The sequence below is a fragment of the Saccoglossus kowalevskii genome, chromosome 18, assembly GCF_978046115.1.
Source record: "Saccoglossus kowalevskii chromosome 18, keSacKowa6.1, whole genome shotgun sequence".
Classification (NCBI taxonomy): Eukaryota; Metazoa; Hemichordata; class Enteropneusta; family Harrimaniidae; genus Saccoglossus; species Saccoglossus kowalevskii.
The window spans coordinates 11,416,110-11,435,863 of record NC_140658.1 but is presented as its reverse complement, the minus strand read 5'-3'; the positions used below and the strand labels follow the sequence as shown (position 1 = coordinate 11,435,863).

General features: G+C 36.0%; 2 protein-coding genes across 2 annotated transcripts in view; both read right to left on the bottom strand.

Annotated features, from left to right (window-relative positions):
- Positions 1–5,039: 5,039 nt before the first annotated feature.
- LOC146731548 (receptor-interacting serine/threonine-protein kinase 2-like) lies at positions 5,040–9,631 on the bottom strand. The gene is made up of 3 exons (XM_085492921.1): positions 9,513–9,631; positions 6,971–7,148; positions 5,040–5,355 (listed from the first exon to the last, which is right to left on the bottom strand). Exons 2-3 carry the CDS (start codon positions 7,135–7,137, stop codon positions 5,040–5,042), a joined length of 483 nt encoding a protein of 160 aa, XP_085349047.1. The 5' UTR covers positions 7,138–7,148; positions 9,513–9,631.
- Positions 8,286–19,754, bottom strand: part of LOC146731547 (mitogen-activated protein kinase 15-like) — a 58,933-nt gene continuing 47,464 nt past the window's right edge. The window contains exon 4 of the mRNA XM_085492920.1: positions 8,286–8,402. Coding sequence (XP_085349046.1) covers positions 8,286–8,402 — 117 coding nt within the window. The remainder of the gene's footprint in view (positions 8,403–19,754) is intronic.

Genomic DNA, 19,754 nt, shown 5'->3' with positions numbered 1-19,754 from the left:
GCGATACTTTCAATATTTTTGTAGTGTGCCTTTTGGAAGAATGGCTTATTAATTTAAACTATATCAGCTATGTACAACAGGGGCATGCATTTTACAGGAGTCTTGTCTACCTGTCATTTTAGACACACAATCCACATTTTAGACACCTATTACAACTGTGTTCAAGCGAATGTCAAACACTGCATACTTTCTTGGCTAGTTGTGTTCAGGACAAACTGCATTGCATGTGAGGATTTTAGGTATTCAGGGTGAAACAATATATCAGTCAGGTTCCGTCTTGTGTAACTGACGAATGTAGTAACTGTTTATTCCAATTGATGGATTATTTTACTATCTATGTTGAAGAGTTCGAATAAATTGAACAGAACACTACAAATTTGAAACATTGTAAAAACTTGCAATTTGAAAAAAAAAACGACACAGCCTGCAGCATTGCAATATAGCTCATTGTTTTGTACACAAAATAGCAATATTGAAAGTTCAACTGTAATAGTTTGTTATGGTACGCTGATACCAATATTGTTAGCAATATTTGTTAGCAAAAAAGTTAAATGTTATTAATCAAAACGGGAATGAAAATAAATGTAAATACCTGTATACATCATATTTATTATCTGGTTTTCTGTTAATATCCTCAAGACATTCTGGGGCTATATGAGTCACTGTACCGTCTATATCGGGCGTATTTGATACTCTGGAATGTCTTGATACTTTCTTTGAATACTCATGCCACACAGATAACCCAAAGTCTGAAACCTATGGAGAATATGTGCAACGTATCAGACTGTTAGTAGCATGTTTTAATTTTCTTTTTTCCGGCATAGCTAGAAAACAACGTCAGATAAAAATAAGGTTGCGAGTTCTATAGATAACATGGATATAAAAGAGTATGGAAGAAATCTATGTACCCTAAGATTTTGAAAACGGTACATTTACGGTCGATGGGCGCCGCCATTTTGTTTGATGTTTCAAAAAGTTTGTGAAGCGAAAGTCTTCATAATTTTGTTCTTAAAGGCAATCGTTTTCTTGCGACGGACGGAAAATAGTTCAACATTTTCATCAGCGGTGACACGTGAATTCTGCGTGGCTCCTCCTTGAATCCCGCTCAACTTACTAAACTTCAGAAGATCACGCGCTTCGGTGTTTTTTAGTTATGTCAGTTCTATTTTTAGTAAATCAATAAAATTCATCGCCAGGCATTGCCTGCTACATATTAAAGATATGCTTGAAATGTCAATAACAGTGATAGAAACAAAAAAGCAACAAAAGTATAAATGTAACGGATACATATGAATACATATTTGCCTCGTCGGCGACGAGTAAATCTTTGAGATTATCGAAATAATTCGAAATTCAAAGTAACATGACGAAAACAGCTTTCCTTCTGTAATGATATAAATAACTTACATGCGAGTCACATGCAAAGCTCAAATTGCTAATGAGGGAAAGTAGCCAATACGCAACACAGTAAATATAACTGTCAATACAAATCCAAAGGAACAATTCTGAATGCGAAATGGCACTACACCTAAGAAGGCGAAACCATTATGTTTATTTGTTTTACACGACTCTCCTCACATTCTAAGAAAGAAGTATTTAAATTTGCCACTAGGGGGCGGCAGCTACACTAATGTACTCTATCTAAAGGGATCATACCACTAATTGAAACTTCATAGACATATGTTAACATATGAGGAGGTTGCTATATGAAAATGATAAGCAAAGTTTAAATCATGGCTCTAAAATGGAAAATCAGTATGCCATGTAAAAAGACATGTTGGCCAGCTCAAACTCTTGCAAAACTCACAAGACACAACTACTGTATTTTAATTGCACCTAGAGAAATCACTGGAAAAACACCAAGATTAGAACATCCAAATACACACAGAATAATGCCACAAGTACACAGCCGCTAAGTATTAAACTGAAGACCGCATATTAGTCTCATCTTGACCAGGTGATGCACGCCCTCAAACAGGGCACACCTAAGAAAACAAATATTAAACAAATGTCATTGGTTTTGCAAGGCATTTAAATTGGCTATGAACGGTGATTAGTGGCATGAGACCTACATACCAAGTATCAAAGTCAGCGGGGTGTTGAAGGAGAACTCAATATTGTCAACGACACTAGTATTTACAGAATGTAAATGTAAAAGTAGGGCTATTATTATTTAATATACTATTGATAATTTGCTAGGTTTTAGTAGTATTGCCAACGGTAGATGAGAATCTTGTAACATAATAATCTCGTTTTGTCTTTTTTAGGAGCTTTGTCAGAAGATTTATTTCTGATTTCTACATTCTTGGGTGATTTGTTTTATTTTTGTGTTTAATCTATTTTTTTGTTTTTGTCGCGGAAACAAAGCTTCTGGATAGCCAAGGTTTTCGAAAAAGGTAACATTTACAACGACATATTTTAACTGGATCATGCTTGGATGACATTAAAAACAATTTGTGGAGTATTTTGATGGCCTGATTGGGATCATATTTTTAAAAATGGAAAATATAGGGAGGTGGTCACTAATATCAGCATGCAAAATACCACACTCAACATAATAGTCGGTGATGTTGGTGAACACGTGATCAATGACCGTACTAGTAATTGGAGTAACTCCAGTTGGGGCATTAATCAATTGGGAAACATTATAGCTGTTTAAAAGTATAACATATGCAGAGTTTCTAAGGTGGCCGTCCAAAGTGACAATGCTGAGATCACCCAGAATGATACATTTTCCGATAAATGAGTGCAATTATAATATTCTTTTTATCAAGGGTTGTTTCAACAAAGATAGATTCACAATGGGTGATTTGTAAATGATTGAAGCGAGTAAATGATAATGAGTTATGTAAAAACAAGGCTCCACCGCCATCTTGGGAATGTTGACGATTAGAGGTAAATAGTTGGTATGCTGGAGCAGTATAATAAGAACAATTAAAGTTATTTTGTAACCAGGTATCGGACAGGGCTATAATGGGGAAAGTGTGGTTAATAACATTGAAGAGAGAAAATAAGTTCGTCAAAATGTTTGGAAAAAGCTCTTATATTTAAATGGAAAAATTAAAAAGATTGTGGAAGTGTCCACCTGCTTTAAATTGTTCCAGTGAATATTCTTTATCAGTTACTGGTATATACATCTTTTCTTTGCATGGAAAATTTGATTCTAAAAGTTCTCAAACAAGGCGCATAAAATACTGTTTAATGTTTTGGTGTAAATAATTCTGGCCTGAAATGGCCAATGTCGTCATCATAATTACATAGTTACAGAATTAATTAAAAAGATAATTAATATTCATTTTTCTCAAACAATACTACATTTGCTATATTAATCGGAATGTCTCTTATAGTATATTGTATTATTATCAGTATCATTGAATGTTATGATGTCATCTTCATTTATTATATAGGAATCCAATAAACTGCAACTAGACACAGACCAAGGAAATACTCGCTGTTACGGCACGCCTGATTGGCTGAAAATGAGTATGCGCACTTGATTTACCCAGAACTCTGTGCGAATCCCCCTTGATTCTGGCTGCTTGTCATTTTCGATCATGAAATTGTCGGATATCACCAGAAAACTCGCGATTTGTACAGTTTTGAATAAAACCAAGTTAGCGATTATGAACAATGGTTATTAACATAACACCTGACCCCCTCTGCACTTTTTGTTTCGCATTTTATAGTAAGAAATCGACATTTGAAACCGACAGGGTGTCGATTTACTAGTGTATAGCGGATGATTTTTTTTAAAAAAATTGGTATTTATTGATTTTCAGCCCCCAAGTGACTGTGGCTAAAGCGTGTTCGATCGCGGTATTCCATCCAGTACGTGCACTTCTGAATTCCGCGACTGGTGCCGTTGTTGATGGTCGCCCGCTCGTGTTATTGTGGTTAACGAACTAAGGGGCTTGCAAATAAGCAATATGCAGACTGGATAGTTGAAAATAACATCTACCGTGACGCTTTGAAAACACTGGGAGCTAGGACGGCCTACCTCAATCTTCCAGTTCTATTTCTCCAAATAAATATTTTATCTCTGCCACCACGCGATCTTATGCCCGTCGTTGATTGGTCGATACGTCACAGTGGTACTTTTTTTCAAAGACGCTCACCAAAACATCGTCATGCAAGTGTTCGATTGTTAAACCCGACGGATGTGTACGCGTTTTTTGCCGATTCTGGCTGTTTTCAAAGTTAGAAGCTTCTTTTTTTCTTTTTGTAACACAAACGGTGTGGCAGTAGCACGATTTAGTCGTCAATAATACGAAGTGCTTTCGTTAGTTTGTAATTCTTCTCCTGGCAATAGACAGGACGGTCAGTTTGATGAACCGGCTAACACCTTAGTAACGGTTATTACGCAAAGGAATTATTTTCTTTTGTAAATTATGACTATTTCACCGTTTTCAGTGCACTTGCAAAAAATAATTATCAGCTATTAATAAAATATTTTAAAACATGTTAGTAGGAATAAATCAACATTAGATCCCTCTAATAACAAAAATACCAAATAATTGGCGTATTAGAAGTCTTGTGGTGTATCACCACAAAATGGCGGTGAGTTACCGCAGGATAGCGCGTAACCCTGGATGGTGGCAGAGATACTTTCGGTGATCAAACCGCAAGGAACTCTGGGAAGGAGAATGGGCCTACCTGTTTGCAGCTCGCCATTATAATTCTACTACAGACTACATATCAGTCACGTGACTCGTCCACTCGCAATGTATATGATTAATATTACATTTAATATTTGATTTATCAAAATTTGTTTCTTTTTCAATTTAATTAGCCAGCAATAATGGATTCCACGTCAACTTATAATGGATTCAAGCACACGTTGTTCTTTAATATGTCACACAGTGTGTTAGAGCTTATTATTGTTTTTTGTTATTATTCAAATAGTATAGAAGATGCTAAAAGGTCATATTACAGCAAAATATGACACATATACCAAAATTTAACTTGGTCAAAATCCCAACCTGGTAATGAAATACCCAAGTTTGATTTTTTACAGCATTCAGAAAATAAATGCATCTGGTTTAAGTAGTGAATCTCATTACCTTTGCTTTAGGTCCCTTGTCAACAAGTATGTTGTCAATCTTCACATCACGATGTACAAGCTTTAACGTTTTGTGCAGATAGTTCATTCCCAGTATCACATCGTGCACGAGATCTAATATTATTGGCCAGCTGACGTCATTATTCTGTTGGTAGTCCCTCAATGAACCGTGACACATGTATTCTAATACAAGTGCGTAGTTAGATGGATTCATCACAACACCTAACAGTTGGACTACATATGGCGAACGGATATTAGTCATTGTACGTGCCTCGTCTTCCAGCATCTTCCGGTCTCTGGATGTGAAAAGTTAGAGAACAATGTCAAACTAGGGCTTTCTATTAGTGCCAGGGTAATTAAAAAAAGAATCAAAATTTGTCATCTTGAAAGTGCACAGTTGACATTTTGATCAAACCCAGTCGAACATCCAAGTATGTATTACGTAAGTGTCGACTAATCTGCATAGGTCATGTGTCACTTTCGGATTTACTCAGATGTGGTGATTTGAGGCCGTAACTTGAGCATTAGTATATTCATACATTGCATGGAGAATCACGCGAAGAACTGGGTTCAGTTCCAGGTTGTAAAAGTTGAGAAATAAATATCTCAGTTGAAAGTGTTTTTCATTTATATGTTATTCTCTATCTCGATTTGGTGGCCAATACGCATTTGGTTCACACTGCTCTGAGAAACAGGTTATCTTCATATACCAAGTATACACATCCTATGTGTATCGTTGTGAGCAGTTATCTTAAGTAAATTTGAATTTCATTTTTTTATTTTTTTATTGATTGATTGATTGAATTTAATTACTTAATTTACAGGCAATATTGACAACAGAGTGCAATACAGACAACACTGAAAGACACAGTGAATAAGAGGCTGGAAAATGGTGAAAAACACCAGTCGAGTCCATCCGCTTTTCTAGATGAAAAATAAACTACAAGATTAAGTGGGCGCTAAAAAAATCGTACAACTCAATTATGCATACTGTAAAAATCTTTTCATTACGTTTTTGAATAAATGTATTGAGCTTAGCGAACGAATTTCTTATGCAAGTTTATTCCTGAGTTTGGTCCCGGCATTTTTTATTAAATATTGTCCCGAATTAGTATGGTATTTTGGAATAATAAGATTATGATTTTGTGTGATAAGAGTGTTGGGTGGAAGAGAAATATTGAGAAAACCCTGGTGCCATTGAGATTATCATGAACAAACAAAGACATTTGCGAATCATACGTGTTCCCCCCAAACTTTTAGTGCATAGGAAATATGTGGTAGGATGCAACAGTTATTGAATAGTAAAATAATTGATGGTGGAATAATGTCTCTCAACTTGAAAAAAATACCTGTTTTACTAACTTATTGTTTCGTTTACTTTCCGTATATGGTTCTTTCAGTCAAGGTTATTGTTCAATTCAACACCAATGTACCTAATTGTTTCAACTTCATTTATTGTTACCCCTTTTATACTAATTGTACCCGTTGAATGTATTGATGCCTGTTTACCTCTAAATATAATGTATTCAGTTTTTTTGGAATTTATTGTTAATTTATTTGTATCGCAATAGTCTATAACATTGTTTAAATGGGAATTAACATTTGAAAGATCTATTGTGTTTCTTGAATTGAAGGTATGAAATAGGATGGTGTCGTCTGCAAATAAACGGGTGTCAAAATAGTCTGTGGCGCTTGCAATATCATTTACGTAAATCAGAAATAGTATCTGACCTAGCACAGAGTCCTGATGAACTCCGCAAGTAATTGGTAGTTCATTCGACTGCATCGCATTAATATTGACATATTGGTTTCTCGTTATGATGTGTTAAGGTTTGATATGTTAATTCAAATCACGGTTTCTCTCAATAGTTTGTGTCGTGTATAGACAACTGATGTTATTTATATACATACCTTTCTGTAATCTGCAGATTTTTGAAAATCCGTTTAACCGCTACAACACCCCAGTCTATGTGGGACGCTTTATAAACATTGCCAAACCCACCACCGCCAATCAATTCTTCGTTTGTAATGGCATATTCGTCAACAATATGTCCAATATCCGGGTTAGCAGTAGCCATTTACCACGTATCTGCAAAAGAAATATTATACTAATTTTCATACAAAAATAGCATTACTGAATTCTAAGTATTCGTCAAGAAATAGTTGACACATAATGATGAATTAATGTATTTATTATGCTGATTGGAAATACTTCAGAATTATATTATTATTATGTTTAATGTACCCAAGTGCATACATGACTGTGTAGCTACATTTAAAAATGGCTGTCAGTCGGCCACACAATAATACCTATTTATAAATTATTACATCATGTGTTTGTACAAGGTATGAGAAAAATCCATAAACTCTATCTAAGGATTTAGTTCATGACTGTAGAAAACAATATTATGTTCATAATTTTATAATCAAAAAGATTAATAATAAATTTATAGTAAAAAAACAAATGAACACACGTGTTACACTGGCAAATGGTCTTATATCATATCAATGGTAAAGTAATAAATATATGTATATTATTGGAGTGGTATGACATTGTTTAAAACGCTAAGACCTCACGGGAAAGAATAATGTTCTAAATGTGCGTGAACAAATCATTTACAAATTGTACAAATACTTAACATACGTAATACGAGTCATGACAGACTTGCATACAGCCTCTTGTTTATTTGTTGGTGTTTTTTTTCGATAAAATAAAATATCATGGAAGTGTGTAAATGACGAAAGCTTACTTGTCTATTTCGTGGTAACCCGGATTTCGGTATTTATATACTCCAATATTTTATTTTATTAAAACAACACAAACAACAAAATAAACAAGAGGCTGTATGTGTCACTGGCACGGGCCGGAAACAATTTGGCAATGTTTGGTCTAGCTATCGTTACCACATTACAGTTCATATACAAGACGTATGGTAGTATATATTTTATTATATTCGTCACCATCGGAGATATGTCTTACAATATTCGCTTACAGCGTCAGGTGAGAATAATTATAATAGTTATATTAATTATGCATAGATTATAAATTTAAAAAAAAACATACAGTACTGTTAATATTTAAATCAGTTTGTACGTAAACAAAATAAACTTTAAATAATGTATAAATGTCCCAACTATATTGATTTCAAGAATTACAGTGGCTGAGCACGGGTTGAGGATACGATGACGGTCGAACTTGGCTGGTTCCGGTACATGATATCACAGGCTACAGTCCATCAATATCGTCAGATTCCGGTAGATGTCTAGTTCGAATAAGCTCAAGTTTGGTAGTACGGTCGGTTCTAAGCTTCGCCATACTAGAGCATAGGTCCAATAAGTGGTACTATTCAATAAAGTATACAATGATGAGAAAGATACAATATGGCTACATACTATTCTCAGTAGTTCATACAATTTTGTCATAGATGTACGTACATTATCCTGTGTAAAGTATAAACAGCTCGTGCTTCATTTTAAATGTTATAGTTAATATATAAATTACGATATAAATAATGTAAAAGTTACAAGAATGTTGTACTCACAATGGTCAATGATACTCTGTGCAGACGAGCCCCCGGAGCACAGCTTGCTGAGTTTGTCCAATTTTTCCCTCCTGTAAACGCTGTCTCCCAACAACACCGGGTTCATTTATGACACCCTACACAGTTTCCGCCAGAAATAAAGGAATATATGTTCCCACAATAACCTGGCCCCAGCTTATACCTGGACTGGCGTGTCACAGGTGCCCCATGATAAACGTGTTGGCTCGTCTCTCAGTTTGCCCACGGACGACTGAAAGCCCGTCCTGCTAGTGCGGCGTCCTGAGTCAGAGTGACGTGTCCTCCGACCACACCACGCAAACACAACAAAGGAAATTTTAATAAATTAAATATAACATACACCTGTTTCTGCATTCACAACATGCACCTGTATACCAATCTAATTTCAAAACTGATTCTCGCGTGACAGTATGCAAGTCCAGTCACGGCATTGCTACTGTTCTAGGAGGTCATTGATCGTTCAGTGAAGGAGGAAGTCGTGAAAAATATATTAGTTTTATTCGTGACAATAATACAAATAAGTTGTAGTAACTATGTGCAGTGTTTTATTGCGTGTTGAACACATTCAAGAGTGTCATTTACCCTTGCAGAATCACTGCAAAATCACGTTATAGTCTCTCTAGTCAAAGTTAAACGGTTCTTATAATCACACAATACAAAATGGTAGTCTCGGTTACAGTGAACGATAAACACACGAACGGCAATGTACACTTTCGATCAACCAAGTGCCCACCCAACGCCAGTGTCAGCGTCTGATTAACCAATTACAAATTCTTTTTTAAACGACTTCTAATCTCAATAATCGAGTCCGTTGCTTGTGTGGTTGAAGTCTGAACACTATGAAGTGTTACCAATATTACTCCAAGATACACTTAAAATAAGAATTGTTTTACCTTCAAAACGTCTTAGTATTCACGCTGTCCTAGCAGTTACTTGTGTCACCCTTGATGATAGAAGTGAATAGTCAGCGCGTATTCTCTAAGTAGGTCACCCTTTGTATTAACACTCGCTCCTTAGGTCACATTGGAGATATGCTGGGTCCTGTTTCATTGTTAACGTTCCGATTGTTTGATCACGAGTGGAGACATGAATGACAATACGTGAGGTCACTGTTGGGTTACCTGAAACATGGTTTACAATTCGATGGTAGAGAGCGTGGGTTGTGTTGTGGAATGTCGAATATAGTATTTCTAGTTTGATACCATGGCAACTGGTCTATCACATAAATATGTTACCAAGTATAAATCTTACAATTGTTTCATTTCATTGCATTGTCTCACCCATCAAATCTGCAAACGATTCCCAGTAGTTTTAACTGGAGGTTACAACGACTGTCGTAAATCATTGGTCGCGTTGGGGTATCGGCTGCTAGTTATTACTACGAATGACGTGGAATAGTGTATACCTCACCATGGTACGTTCCTTTCGTACCGTAACACTGGACTCAGTAGAATTTGTCGATCTCACGATCAAAGATTAGAGCTTGGTGCTCTCTTCAAAAACACACTCACTTTTACATATTAAACTAAAACTTATTTGCTCGCTCACTGGCACCACACAATGTGTTGTCATAAAAAGTCGCATATAAAAAAATGACATGCCGTCAACAGTGTGTTGTTTGAAATGTCCTCTGTATTACAAGCGTTTCCTTTGGCGTAAATTCGATACACCATAGTTTAGAATAGGAAGAAACATCCGGGTATTCTGCAGTCCAGTGTAGTGTTAAGTCACTTGTATAAATCGACTATGTAGGCCATGTTGCCCAGAGTTCATCGCATGTAAATTATATGCAAATATGTATACACTATAGATCCACGTCTCGGCTTAAAAACTTCAATCTTTCTAAAGTCAATCTTACATTAAACCAACACAGTATCAAGTACTCGGCAGCAAAAGGTTGGAATTCACTCCACGAATCAATCAAACATATAACTAACAGACTCAGATTTAAAACGCTATTAAGTGACCATCATTGTAACATGTAATCTAGTGTGTGTTTGCGTTATTTATTTATTTTTAGTATTTATTATTATTGCTTCGTTGGCGGCGGAATATGTCATATATATTCATCGCTTATTTCAGTTCTGTCAGAACTAGGATATTACATACTTTTGCTTGTCGATTTAGTCATGGCGAACCTGGGAGAGATCATACCTCTTATACTAGTATATCATGAATGTTTGTTAATACAATATTACAAATAACTACATAGTTTCAAAATTCAACATATCAACATATAACATGGACTTTCTAGCTACATTGCACTTGGTGGCAATGATTCGCACGAGGCATGAGACGTCACGGTGATATTATCGCCTTTAAGTTCTTCGTAGAGTTCTTGATATTGATTCGTTATTTGTTTTTGAACTCAAATAAAGACTTTTAAGTATTAAGTCGTCTCGTATTAGAGATTATTCGAATCTGTTCAATTTACCCATACCACAATGCGCAATAAAATCACGCTTCTACTGATTTATCCTCGTGCTTTTGTAACCATAGCGACTGCAATTAAAGTATTAGTAGCTATATTGGGTAGACAATAGCCATAATTTTGAGATCCAAACGAAGTCTGCACTTGATAGAAACAAGGTCGGTGTCATATTTGCATGACTTCTAAATTTGATTTCGTTTGATCAGATTTCTCACGAAACCGAGAGTTCGTATCATGCCTACAAGGTCAGTCAGAGGTCACATAGTATGTAGATCATACACAGTAGGAATGCAACTTTAATTAACACTGAGTGTAAAATTAAAATTAAAACGTCACAATGAGCCTATGACTGAATACCTTGTAGATGTAGATCTGTGTACTACTAGAAATGTTTTAACTATGAATGAGATACAACTACATGAACACACAGGTAATGATATGCAGTGCAATAGTTTTACGAGTGAAATAGCGCCAGCAATGTATCCGACATAGTAATCAATGAGTCACTATGACAACATTCTAGGCTGTGTGGACAAACACTTGAGTTGTAAATTTCAAAGAAACTTTACCACTAGAGACTAAATATAAAAACAATCTGGTACTACGAATACCAAGCTATATTATAGAATATATGGTTATTTGGGTCAGAATGGGGGGGGGGTAGACTTCAAAATATTATTCTACTTGAGAGAATATGCTCGTATATCACCATTGTAATCGAGTAACCATGGAGACAATAGATTCAATGTTAGTTTATTGCAGGAGTGCACAGTTGAACTCAAAGTTCAAAGCTTGATCTCTACTGCGCCATTGATTGGTGTGTTTAAATATTGTTAAACTCCGAAAGTTGGTCGGCAGCTAAATTAACTTATACTGGTATTTACAACAATGAAACCTTCCAAAACAACATAATTTATGTTTACACACATTTCCAGTCATAATTTCTTGACATAGTCGATGAGATTTGTAAAAATAATCATATTTCAAATGTTTGCTTACAGTTCCACAGTATCGCATAATATCGTTTTGTAACCATAGCGACTACAATTAAAGAAGGTACATTGGATAGACAGTAAACAACATTTTTGGGACAAACAATTCTAATATTTTTGCATAAATCAATCCATGGCTGAGGGGAGTACGGGAGTACGCTGTAGACTCAGTAAATAGATAGATAGATAGATAGATATTCCCTACTATATATCCTGTGACAGACGAAGCGTAATTCGAGATGACGCAAGCACGCCACCAACGCCAATTGTCAGTAGATGGTTGTAGAATAGGAATTAATGAAAATAAAATAAATATTACTTTTAATCTTTACTCCAATCATTAACTATCCCAGGTGAATATAAATATTCGTATAATATAAATATTCTCCAGCAATACTCATAATACGTGACAAAATAGATTATGAACTCACTTTACCATAAAATGTGCATCTCGTTTTGAATAATTTTGAACAAATAATTTTGCTAAGAGCACTGAAAACGTCTGTGCAACAAATTCACGTCAATGTATTCAAGAGTGGCCTACTTGTTTTCTCTTTTTTTTGGTCTTATTTTCGTGGCCACTTCCTGTTTTTACATTTCCTTGGTTTCCACGTCACTTACTTCGTTGTATAATCAGCTGTGTAAATGCTAAATTGTGAGTAATATAACATATTTTACAAAATTATTAAATTCTTCAAAAATTGGTATCACGCGGCACTAAGTCCCCGTTTTTTTTTGCACAGACATCCGAAAAAAAATCATTCAAAACAGCGCCCCCACAGGGGTAAATAAGTTAATGCACGCGTTTTTTTTACACACACGAAATTTTCATTCGACCTCACACCCGCCATTTTTAAAAACACACACGTCATTTTTAAACACACACGTCATTTTTTAACACACACGTCGTGTTTAAACACACGCAATTTTTAAAAACACACACGTCATTTTTAAACACACACGTCGTTTTTAAACACACGCCATTTTTGAAACACACACGTCGTTTTTAAACACACACGTCATTTTTAAACACACACGTAATTTTTAAACACACACCATTTTTAAAAACACACACGTCATTTTTAAAACACACGTTTTTTAAAACACCCACGCCATTTAATATACACACATGATTTTTTAAAGCACATACCATTAAAACGCACAGTCATGCCGTTTTTTTAAAATGCACACATCATTTTAAAACACACACGCCACGGCCTCCAATACGTACATAAATTTGAATTATTAGTACATTTTCTTCCTGTATACACAAAATAATAAATTTACATTCCGCACCTCGTATATTGCCGCATAACGGCAAACTGAACTTTTGCCGGTGAATTGCGGTTTGCTGAATTGTTACTGGGAAGATAATTTAATGACTACAAAACGCCTTGCAGCGAACGAGGATGAACTTATATGGCGGACTTGATGACGTATCAGGCAAAATTAATGTGTGACACTGAACTCCGTCGTCTCGTTATGGGGTGAGAATACCGCCAAAATTAGCTTGGTGTCATTATTTGAACATTGTTTAGTTGTTTGGTCTTTATTTGGAAATTTGTTTGGTTAATATTTGGTCATTATTCGGTTATTTGGTATTTATTTAAACATTATTTTGCGTTTATTTCATTATTGTGGTATCGTATTGCCATCGTTTCATTATTTCAACTTTATTTCTCAATTATTTCATTATTTTGCAATTGCTACAATATTATTTTGTCATTGTTTCATTATGTTACAATTGTGTCGTTATTTAGACATTATCTTGACGTTCAATTGTCATAAGATCCGGTTATTTTCACGTCCAAATGTCTTGACACTCGGTTCGCCGGACTTGCGATTACCTCAACATTCGATTACCTGACCTACATTAGCTGACCCCACTATACGTGTAGTATTCAATCCATAGTCCCGGGCCGCCTGCGATAAAGCATTGCTCATGATGGCAATGTAGCCTTTGTAAATTTCTAAATGATGGCCGTTTCATCAACATCCAGGGAACTGGCTGAGGTCATTTGTATGCGAGTCCAAGGAAGAAGCGAAACGCACGGAATCTCAACTTAAAGTCATCGTACGGGCAATGTATACCACCCCACCCCTGGGTGGTCCAAGAATCGTGGAAACCATTTTAAACACACCTGAACTGAAAAGCAGATTATTATTAACTCCCCCACAACCACCCTCACTCTCAAAAAAATGGGGCTTTCGGACTAAATAATCATGTCGAAGCTTACAGTGAGTCTACATGATTCCAGCCATTTCTAGACATAATTTCAAATATACCCGAACTGAGAAGCCAGTTGTTAGTTGTAGCACTATCCCCATTGTATTTTTTTTTTTTGCAAACGCTAAATGTCCATTTATCATAAACATATTAATTGAACCGTATCGAGCCATATTCAATTTAGCTAAACACATGATCTTGTGATTAGGGCCTGGGGATTAGGGCGTGGTGTGAAACCTAGCCTTCCAGATGTGAATTACACTTAACGCATACAAACTGTCTCTACTAGATACATATTTTTATACAACCATATTTACTTACAATATATGTAAGTATACCCGATATATATATATATATATATATATATATATATATATATATATATATATATATATATATATATATATATATATATATATATCAGTTCTTTTTATTTAGATCATGGCAATTTTTTGGTCAGAGCGCCCTCTAGTTTTGTGGAGAATCATGTTCATTTGGAATGCTCTGATTGGATGGAAGTTCAAGCCTAGCAAGGTGTGATAGAATTGGCCTGTTATGTTCAGATTCAAATAAGCATGAACCACTAATTTGACAGGGAAGTGATACTTATAATGCAGCAAGCTGTTCTAATTGCTGTTGTGGTAGAGTTTTTCTATTTTCCTGTCAAATGCATTTATTGGTCCACTGAAAAATGAAAATAATGTTCCCTGTAACTTAGACTCTTATTGATCAAGGCATTTTAAAAATCATGGGTGTTAACTCCCCTCAAGTTATGACCCGTTGTCCCCTACAGAATAATGGTTGCATCTAATATTAAAATAAAGATGGCGGAGTATAGCGTTGATTCATCTCGTTCTACTCTGGATTACTTGGAGTCAATAAAGATCCTAGAAAGTTAGTATTTATATGCCTGTGTGTTTTTTGTTTGTTTGTTTTTTCACTGTCTTTGACTTTCCCAGTATGTTTGTTGCTGTTGACAACAATTCAGTCCTCTGCCAGGCTTCAGTCAATGTTTTTCTTCACTACCTACCCAACTCCTCGTCGGGCACTATGTAGCTGGTGTGGTATATTTATCACAGACAGTAGGGCAATTGTCACATTTAGTGCTCCAAGAAAATATTCTCTGTCCATGTGTATTTATATAAATAGATGCAGTTTCTTTGGCTTGAATAACGATCACTGGCTTCGTACATACAGGTATACTGGTTTACCTGTTTCTAGTTGAAATATAGCCAATCTTATTAACCAAGACAGTTGGACATTTGCCACATGTCACAACACTCATTTCCAAGTGCCATAGCTTGAAACAAGTAGTCAAATCTGATATTGGCTGGAGCTTTAGTTTATATGGACATGGTAAATGGCAAACTAGATGGTCAGAAAGTAATAAAAATAATCACAGCTTTACTCCACCCACCCCACTATGAAGTAAAAGGCTGTTTATAAGGCCATGTATGATGGTTTCATTTTTCTTATGGAAAACAATTTTAATTAAAAACTTCTATGCTCCTGTACCCAACCGTGGGGGTTCATCACACTAAACAACAGGTGTCACTATTACTAAGATAAATGTACTTTTTTTTCATTAAAATTACTGAATGCTTATACATATGTACTAAAACGTTAGTTAACATTTAATATCAGGCAATGCATTGGTTCATTACCCTGGCTACGTGTTAAAATGGTTATGAATTCATTTTGGATAAGTACGTACATAACCGACCAATCTTGGACTTTATTTCAATATGTTGGTCAGGGTTCTGACCCTGTGTATTTTTCGGTGGGTACCGTTTAATTTCATTACCCTGGCTACGTGTTAAAATGGTTATGAATTCATTTTGGATAAGTACGTACATAACCGACCAATCTTGGACTTTATTTCAATATGTTGGTCAGGGTTCTGACCCTGTGTATTTTTCGGTGGGTACCGTTTAATTTCACCACCCTGGCTACGTGTTAAAATGGTTATGAATTCATTTTGGATAAGTACGTACATAACCGACCAATCTTGGACTTTAATTCAATGTGTTGGTCAGGGTTCTGACCCTGTGTATTTTTCGGTGGGTACCGTTTAATTTCATTACCCTGGCTACGTGTTAAAATGGTTATGAATTCATTTTGGATAAGTACGTACATAACCGACCAATCTTAGACTTTATTTCAATGTGTTGGTCAGGGTTTTGACCCTGTGTATTTTTCGGTGGGTACCGTTTAATTTCATTACCCTGGCTACGTGTTAAAATGGGTCTGAAGTCACTCTGGATAAGTACGTACGTAACCAACCAATCTTGGACTTTAATTCAATGTGTTGGTCAGGGTTCTGACCCTGTGTATTTTTCGGTGGGTACCGTTTAATTTCATTACCCTGGCTACGTGTTAAAATGGGTCTGAAGTCACTCTGGATAAGTACGTACATAACCGACCAATCTTGGACTTTATTTCAATATGTTGGTCAGGGTTCAGACCCTGTGTATTTTTCGGTGGGTACCGTTTAATTTCATTACCCTGGCTACGTGTTAAAATGGGTCTGAAGTCACTCTGGATAAGTACGTACATAACCGACCAATCTTGGACTTTATTTCAATATGTTGGTCAGGGTTCTGACCCTGTGTATTTTTCGGTGGGTACCGTTTAATTTCATTACCCTGGCTACGTGTTAAAATGGTTATGAATTCATTTTGGATAAGTACGTACATAACCGACCAATCTTGGACTTTATTTTGCATGCAGGTAAGGTACACCTACAGACATAACTGTGGACATTCAGTTCTTTTTATTTAGATCATGGCAATTTTTTGGTCAGAGCGCCCTCTAGTTTTGTGGAGAATCATGTTCATTTGGAATGCTCTGATTGGATGGAAGTTCAAGCCTAGCAAGGTGTGATAGAATTGGCCTGTTATGTTCAGATTCAAATAAGCATGAACCACTAATTTGACAGGGAAGTGATACTTATAATGCAGCAAGCTGTTCTAATTGCTGTTGTGGTAGAGTTTTTCTATTTTCCTGTCAAATGCATTTATTGGTCCACTGAAAAATGAAAATAATGTTCCCTGTAACTTAGACTCTTATTGATCAAGGCATTTTAAAAATCATGGGTGTTAACTCCCCTCAAGTTATGACCCGTTGTCCCCTACAGAATAATGGTTGCATCTAATATTAAAATAAAGATGGCGGAGTATAGCGTTGATTCATCTCGTTCTACTCTGGATTACTTGGAGTCAATAAAGATCCTAGAAAGTTAGTATTTATATGCCTGTGTGTTTTTTGTTTGTTTGTTTTTTCACTGTCTTTGACTTTCCCAGTATGTTTGTTGCTGTTGACAACAATTCAGTCCTCTGCCAGGCTTCAGTCAATGTTTTTCTTCACTACCTACCCAACTCCTCGTCGGGCACTATGTAGCTGGTGTGGTATATTTATCACAGACAGTAGGGCAATTGTCACATTTAGTGCTCCAAGAAAATATTCTCTGTCCATGTGTATTTATATAAATAGATGCAGTTTCTTTGGCTTGAATAACGATCACTGGCTTCGTACATACAGGTATACTGGTTTACCTGTTTCTAGTTGAAATATAGCCAATCTTATTAACCAAGACAGTTGGACATTTGCCACATGTCACAACACTCATTTCCAAGTGCCATAGCTTGAAACAAGTAGTCAAATCTGATATTGGCTGGAGCTTTAGTTTATATGGACATGGTAAATGGCAAACTAGATGGTCAGAAAGTAATAAAAATAATCACAGCTTTACTCCACCCACCCCACTATGAAGTAAAAGGCTGTTTATAAGGCCATGTATGATGGTTTCATTTTTCTTATGGAAAACAATTTTAATTAAAAACTTCTATGCTCCTGTACCCAACCGTGGGGGTTCATCACACTAAACAACAGGTGTCACTATTACTAAGATAAATGTACTTTTTTTTCATTAAAATTACTGAATGCTTATACATATGTACTAAAACGTTAGTTAACATTTAATATCAGGCAATGCATTGGTTCATTACCCTGGCTACGTGTTAAAATGGTTATGAATTCATTTTGGATAAGTACGTACATAACCGACCAATCTTGGACTTTATTTCAATATGTTGGTCAGGGTTCTGACCCTGTGTATTTTTCGGTGGGTACCGTTTAATTTCATTACCCTGGCTACGTGTTAAAATGGTTATGAATTCATTTTGGATAAGTACGTACATAACCGACCAATCTTGGACTTTATTTCAATATGTTGGTCAGGGTTCTGACCCTGTGTATTTTTCGGTGGGTACCGTTTAATTTCACCACCCTGGCTACGTGTTAAAATGGTTATGAATTCATTTTGGATAAGTACGTACATAACCGACCAATCTTGGACTTTAATTCAATGTGTTGGTCAGGGTTCTGACCCTGTGTATTTTTCGGTGGGTACCGTTTAATTTCATTACCCTGGCTACGTGTTAAAATGGTTATGAATTCATTTTGGATAAGTACGTACATAACCGACCAATCTTAGACTTTATTTCAATGTGTTGGTCAGGGTTTTGACCCTGTGTATTTTTCGGTGGGTACCGTTTAATTTCATTACCCTGGCTACGTGTTAAAATGGGTCTGAAGTCACTCTGGATAAGTACGTACGTAACCAACCAATCTTGGACTTTAATTCAATGTGTTGGTCAGGGTTCTGACCCTGTGTATTTTTCGGTGGGTACCGTTTAATTTCATTACCCTGGCTACGTGTTAAAATGGGTCTGAAGTCACTCTGGATAAGTACGTACATAACCGACCAATCTTGGACTTTATTTCAATATGTTGGTCAGGGTTCAGACCCTGTGTATTTTTCGGTGGGTACCGTTTAATTTCATTACCCTGGCTACGTGTTAAAATGGGTCTGAAGTCACTCTGGATAAGTACGTACATAACCGACCAATCTTGGACTTTATTTCAATATGTTGGTCAGGGTTCTGACCCTGTGTATTTTTCGGTGGGTACCGTTTAATTTCATTACCCTGGCTACGTGTTAAAATGGTTATGAATTCATTTTGGATAAGTACGTACATAACCGACCAATCTTGGACTTTATTTTGCATGCAGGTAAGGTACACCTACAGACATAACTGTGGACATTCAGTTCTTTTTATTTAGATCATGGCAATTTTTTGGTCAGAGCGCCCTCTAGTTTTGTGGAGAATCATGTTCATTTGGAATGCTCTGATTGGATGGAAGTTCAAGCCTAGCAAGGTGTGATAGAATTGGCCTGTTATGTTCAGATTCAAATAAGCATGAACCACTAATTTGACAGGGAAGTGATACTTATAATGCAGCAAGCTGTTCTAATTGCTGTTGTGGTAGAGTTTTTCTATTTTCCTGTCAAATGCATTTATTGGTCCACTGAAAAATGAAAATAATGTTCCCTGTAACTTAGACTCTTATTGATCAAGGCATTTTAAAAATCATGGGTGTTAACTCCCCTCAAGTTATGACCCGTTGTCCCCTACAGAATAAT

Bases quoted from the DNA above. Each gene is read 5' to 3' on its own strand.
- LOC146731548 (XM_085492921.1), bottom strand. From the start codon at position 7,137: ATGGCTACTGCTAACCCGGATATTGGACATATTGTTGACGAATATGCC. The intron at 5,356-6,970 runs GTATGTATATAA...TTTCACATCCAG, and splicing joins AATCTGCAGATTACAGAAAG to AGACCGGAAGATGCTGGAAG.